General features: G+C 41.3%; 1 protein-coding gene across 1 annotated transcript; it reads left to right on the top strand.

The window, feature by feature from the left end:
• The first annotated feature begins 96 nt into the window (after nucleotides 1–96).
• On the top strand, nucleotides 97–3596 carry LOC106818843 (cytochrome P450 3A7-like). Its single transcript, XM_014823515.1, has 5 exons — nucleotides 97–197; nucleotides 552–677; nucleotides 1069–1157; nucleotides 1487–1638; nucleotides 3542–3596. The coding sequence occupies exons 2-5, from the start codon at nucleotides 630–632 to the stop codon at nucleotides 3580–3582; spliced, it is 330 nt and encodes a 109-aa protein (XP_014679001.1). The 5' UTR covers nucleotides 97–197; nucleotides 552–629; the 3' UTR covers nucleotides 3583–3596.
• The last annotated feature ends 3056 nt before the right edge of the window (nucleotides 3597–6652 follow it).

Below are 6652 nucleotides of genomic sequence, written 5' to 3'. Positions count from 1 at the left end.
GAGAGAGAGAGAGAGAGAGAGAGAGAGAGAGAGAGAAGTAAAGTCACACACGAACACCTATATATATACATGTCGAAATCGAATGTTTGGTTTGTAGGGTTTATGATGGAAGGCATCCCACGCTCCTTCTTGCTGATCCGGACTTAATCAAGCAGGTGTTTGTGAAGGACGCTCTCGTAGCATTTGTTAACAGAAGGGTGAGTGGTTTCCTATACACTATATAGTCTATACTAAAGCTTGGTACGTCTGTAATGATCGAAGAGCGTAACATTAAAACATTCACAACAGTGACACAAGAACACACAACACACGCACGCACGCACACACACACACACAGCGTAACAAGAGAATTGTAACATTCACAGTGTTATCGGAGTGGCGTACACCACTATATAGCGCTATATCACTTTGTTTGCACCACGCAACGCCCAACTAGTACGATCGAATGTGCTATTGTAATTTGTTTTAAATAAATATTATGAGTCATGAGAGTTTTAGTATGAATTTTTCTTCATATTTTAGCATCTGGTATTTAGTATTTATTATTGTAGGGTTTCGGGGACGACCTGAGTAGCGACGACATTCTTACGGAAGGTTTAGGAAACCTGACAAACGAGAAGTGGAAGGATATGAGAAGCATCCTCACACCAACATTCACGACCGGCAAGCTAAAACAGGTGCGATATTCGCCACTCAGTTACCAAGGGAGAGAAAGTATTGCGCGTATATTATTACATGCTATACTTTCTCTCCCTTGATGCTATATAATTTTATGAAGTAAGTAAGATGTTTATGAAGAAGGGAAAAAAATAAGCTACATTATATAAAAAATGTAAATATATTAAATAAGTTAATATAATGTGGGCGGGGTCTTCAAACTAACCTGGCATTATGGATCCACAGCTAGTGCTAATTTTACATTCATTGTGTGCTTACGGTACGAACCAAAAAAGCATCGTTATATCGAAACTTAAGTCTAAGATGGTCTAAGTTAAGGTGGTTAACTAGACGCTTTTATTCGCGTGTCGGTTTAGTAATAGTTCGTTATCAAATCTCGTTCTCAAATAGATGACTCACCTCATAAACGAGTGTGCCAATACATTGAAGACTAACCTTGGAAAACTGGCCGATGAAAGGAAACCATTTGAGACGAAAAGGTATGTACGTTAAAAATTCTACCATTTCGTTGTATTAAATTTCAGAAGTGTGTAGGCATGTTTTGATGATGAGAGATTATGGGTTTGACACAGACGTCCTATATCCTGACAGATATCACCACACGTAACTGTAATTGTAACACACTACTGACATTATGTGTTAATATATCTTTAGGAAGTACTTTTCTCAAGCACATGACTGCGCGAAGTGCAGTTTGCGTAGCGAGTAACGAATGACGATGTCGTTGCTATTCACCTTCCACATGCGAAGATGTCATTTCTTTCGCGCGCAGGAGTCTGTATCATCCATTTCCTCCGTTTCATATCAGCATTTGGGGCGGCTTCACGCTGGACGTGATCAGCAGCACGATGTTTGGCCTGCAGGCGGACTCACAGCAGCCGGGCAAAGAGTCGCCCTTCGTTAAACACGCCAAGAACGCCTTCGACTTCAATCCGTTTAACATAGCCATCAGCGTTATATGTGAGTGACTAGTGATATATATATATATATATATATTATTTATAATATTATATGCGAGGACTGTGTGGGGTGTGTGTGCTGTGTGTGGTGTGTGTGTGTGTGTGGTGTGTGTAGCGTGTGTAGATGTGTGTGTGTGTGTGTGTTTATGTATGTATGTATATAGTGTGTGTGTATGTGTGCTTGTGCCGTGCCGTGCGCTGCGTGCGTGCGTGCCCACCTCATCGGCGTGGTGCCGCCGTGTGCGTCTGCGTGTGCGTGTTGGCGCTGGCGGGTCGGCGATCGTGTGTGGGTGTTTTATGTAATGTATCTATGTATGTATGTATGGAATGTATGAATGTATGTATGTATGTATGGTGTTATGATGTATGTATGTATGTATGTATGTATGTATGTATGTATGGTATGTATGTATGATGTATTATGCTATGTATGGATGTATGTATGTATGTATGATCGTGATATGTATGTATGTATGTATGATGTAGTATGTACTGTATGTATGTATGTATGTATGTTGTATGTATGTATGTATGTATGTACGTATGTCATGGTATGTATGTATGTATGTATGTAGATGATATGTATGTACCGTTGATGATATGCTATGATTATGTAATGTATTATGGTATGTAATGTAGTATGTATGTATGTATGTATTGTTATGTAGTAGATTGGTATGTATGTATGTATGTATGTATGTGTGTATGTATGTATGTATGTATGTATGTATGTTATGACGTACGTACCACTACGTACGTGACGCGTACGTGTACGGTACGCATACAGTACGCCCCCCCCCCCCCCCCCTATGTACGTATGTCGTATCGTACGATGTACGTATGTATATGATTAGTGTGTATGTATTGTATTGTATGTATGCGTATAATGACTATGTAGTATGTATGTATGTATTGTATGTTGTATGGTATGTATGTATGCTAGTGTATGTGGTATGTATAGTATGATATTAATTATGTTATGTATGTATGTATATGTATGTAGATGTATGTATGTATGTATGTATGTATGTATGATTATGTATGTATGCTCGGTATGTATGTAGTATGTATGTTCATGTATGGTATGCTGATGTATGTATGTATGTATGTATGCTATGCTATGTATGTTATGTATGTATGTACGTTGTATGCTAGTATGTATGTAATGTATGTTATGTATGTATGTAGTGTATGTGTATTATGTATGTATGTTATGCTATGTATGTAGTACTGTAGGGTAGTATGTATGTATGTATGTATGTATGTATATATGTATGTACGTATGTATATATATGTTTGTGTGTGCGTTCGTGCGTGCGTGCGTGCGTGCTGTGTTGTGTGTATGTAATACTACCAGGCTCGAATGTCGAAGGCTGGTCATGGTGCTGTGCCTTGTCGTGCGACGTTGTCCAAGTCCCGCTACGTCTAAGCGTGTAGCGATTCAAGCCGCCCGCAAACATGCTCGCGACGTCCAATTGAATAGCAACACTTTGCACCCAGAACTAAAAAACACAATTCAATAAATAGGATAATTCACATAAACTATAAGCTTCGATTGTGAACCGAAATGACTCCTCCTTTTGTGGAGATTTTAATGGCTTGCATTATAATTGATTGCCAATTGGACCGTACAAGTTTAGACACCGCATTAATCATTTGACACCCTTTTCTGCTACCAAATCTACCCATTCAAGTTGTTTATAATTAAATCCACAAAACAATGATAGAAGGCCGCTCGCCAGTCACAACATTATTTTGCCTTCACTTTTAACCCCAGACATCCTATCACAAACACGATGTTTGTGGTCTATATGTATAATGGTCATGCGCACACACTAATAACAGATTTACAGTAATTGTTAATCATTTTCAAATATTCATAACATTGCTGTCTTCTACTGCAGTTTTTTTCCCGATACTTACTCCACTTCTAAAGCCTGTTTAAAAATACAATTCCTTTAAAAAGAAAGATCAAGACTTCTTTGTCGAACCTTCACTACGAAGACTCTCTGGCGCTTAGACCGAACTTCATAAAGAGTACGGACAACCGTATGTAAGAATTTCTGTCATGCAGCGCGGCCTCCCATTCACGAATACTTATATAATCTTCTTGTCGCGTGCTTGAAGCAAGTGGCCAAAAAGCTGCTGTTTCAACAAACGTTCACGGACAGGGGAATTTTCTTAAGCGACCGATGCGACCAATAGGAGCAGATTAGGATATTTTTGATGCTATAGAGGCAGATGTGTGTGGCCGTGGTTCGTCCGGCCCCGTATGGCGCTGCGTCGTGTGTGCGTACTGCTCTCGCGTGCGTGTGCGGCGTGTGTGGTGTATGCGCTTTTGTGCGCGCCTTGGTGCACGCTTTAATATGACGGTTATTACATTCCTGGTACGGACACCAGACTTCCCAGTTGCATGATGGACGCCCTCACAAGGCAAATGCATGACAAATTCTTGGCCGAAGTTCATAAAGTGTGTGGTAAAATATACCGTAACGACTTAGACCATCGAAAAGCGCCCCCCATGGCCGCCATCATTTTACAAAATAATGGCCAACTCAGCCTATATAACATTACTTAATAAACGGAAAAAAAAAATTTGAAAAAGGTTGAACAACACTAAAAGTTCCGTGAATTACGGGTGGTGTAACGCGCGAAACGGCTTGTACTTTTATGCAGCCACGAGGCGTGTATTTTTCGGATGTGGGATTAGACCCGAAATATACGCGATAAATATTTCTTTCTTTATTTCTCGGGATAGAAGTCAGCCGGACACTGGAAGCCGAAAGATGGGTTTTAATTAACCGGAAATGGGAAAAGGCATATTTTTACCTGGCCGTAAACTGCATGTGAGTGGACCCCTCCACATACACACATACATACACGCACTCATTACACATGCACCACGCGCCAATATGGGATACCCTTGGAGTAGTTTACCGCGCTTCAGCTCAAAAGAAAATCGCCCCTCTTTAAGATATCCGTTCGTGCCTATATTTAACGCGCCGTTCGCCAAATGCATTCTTCACGTTTTAAAAACGGCACTGACTGCATGATACGTCGTCATCTAACTAACATCAATCAGGTTGACGGACAAGCAGATCCTCGCACAAAATCCCTGATCTTCCTTCCGGCGGTTTACGAGACCGACGGGCAGACGCTGCTGGTCAATGTGGTCCTACTGCCTTTGCTACCAACCTCAGAGTGGCAGACGAAACTGGCAGCAGGAAGTGGATTGACGTGATAGGCCGGGTCAGTTGTGCCACCATCAACCGCCTACGAACCACAATATTTTCTAGCAACACACGGCGTAAAGACTACATACTGCGCATATATGACATCGATGACCATCTTAGCATAGACATAGTTATGTAGCTATCTATTGGTACAAGCCAACATGAATCGTGCCGACCTTATCGTTATATGTGACTTACAATATTAACAGATATATAAAAAATATCGTTGGCTGTAAAAATATCTTTACAGTGCGCTTTATTCGTCGTCGTCCTTGTAAACAGCTTATTTTCTACTCATACGTGATGTGAGTATTTTCTAGGGTTATTTTATAGAAGATTGCGCAACAATCGTTAACCGCAACGTTATGCGTGCGAGAATAACTGGGTTTTCGCCGATTGTTTTTTTATACGCCAATATTAGAACCGAAACACTCCACGCTCAAGATTATACAAGAGTTGCCGGGCTCCTGGACATTTCATGAGTGAGCGTGCTTGCGCGTTTACCCAGGCATTACGAGGGGGTTAATGTGACTGTGATTCCCATGCAGCTGCTCTTACAGACTTAATTACCTTCATACATCTTTTATGTAAGGAGTATGTGTCGTATGTGTACACATCTGTAGCCACCAACACATGACACATGTTTAGCATAGATTCATGTTGTTTCCGAAGACAGTTGCCATTATGGAGCCACTGTCGCTTGATGTTATTTATTCATTAGCAATTGCTATGTTTAATTGCCCTATGAGAACATATTTCATATATATCCTGGTTTAACCTTTTCTACGTACTTTCTACTAGACTAGTAATCTTCTTTCCCTTACATATGGTGTTTGTTGCTTTCTAGGTTTAACCGAGAGCGTTGGAAGCGAATATAAGCTTACTGATCAATTAACTCTTCCCAAGGGACGGATGTTCGCATATTCCGTCACTATATGCATCATAACGAAGGGTACTGGCCAGATCACAACAATATTTAGCCCAGAAAGGTATTACATCATATATACACATACTACATTGTAATATACATTGCTCAGCGACATAATACCTACTGATCCTGTTGCACTAGCCAAATACATTACAAAACATGTAATTACGGTTAATAAACCGATGCTAGCTTACTGAACTCTGCGCCTTAATACTAGCCGGCCCGACAAAAGCAACAGAGGCCTTAGTGAATATAGATTCAAAACGATCCGTAGTTATTGGCGCCAAGTTTCTACGCACGACTTCACGCTCTTCGCGCTACAGGTTACACCGTCAGAGAGAAGCAGAAACAACCCTTACACGTACGCGTTACCGTTTGGACTCGGGTGCACGCTACTTGCCATTGCGGCATGAGGTTCGCCAAATACGAGGCTAAGGTGCGCCATAGTGAGCGCCTTCAAGACGTCAACAGTTCATTGGTCTCTGACAAAGACGCCAGGTAACAATCGCGAGTAAGGGCATACTATCAAAATCATGGTAGTATCATGACCGGATATATTTTAGGCAATGATTTTATTCGGGGAGTGCCCCCCCCCCCCCAGTGGTGGTGTAAACGCCCTCACACATACCAATAATACATTAATCAATCACTAGTACTTCCTTACTAGGACTACCGTAGTGGACATGACAGAAAATGAAACCCGGAGGTTTCCTGTACCGAAAGATGGATCAGGCCTTGAGCGTCCGAAGACGTGCGATACCGAGCTGTCGTTATTGTGACGGGGGAGTATATATCGTTGAATACCGCTAGTGAGTGAGTCAACTGGCGACCATGACTAATTAATTTCGCAACCA

Source organism: Priapulus caudatus, unplaced genomic scaffold (genome assembly GCF_000485595.1).
Source record: "Priapulus caudatus unplaced genomic scaffold, Priapulus_caudatus-5.0.1 Scaffold2576, whole genome shotgun sequence".
Lineage (NCBI taxonomy): Eukaryota > Metazoa > Priapulida > Priapulimorpha > Priapulimorphida > Priapulidae > Priapulus > Priapulus caudatus.
The sequence above is the reverse complement of the archived record's forward strand: the minus strand, read 5'-3'. Positions and strand labels throughout refer to the sequence as shown.

Bases quoted from the DNA above. Each gene is read 5' to 3' on its own strand.
- LOC106818843 (XM_014823515.1), top strand. From the start codon at position 630: ATGAGAAGCATCCTCACACCAACATTCACGACCGGCAAGCTAAAACAG. The intron at 678-1,068 runs GTGCGATATTCG...GTTCTCAAATAG, and splicing joins CGACCGGCAAGCTAAAACAG to ATGACTCACCTCATAAACGA. The intron at 1,158-1,486 runs GTATGTACGTTA...GTTTCATATCAG, and splicing joins AAACCATTTGAGACGAAAAG to CATTTGGGGCGGCTTCACGC.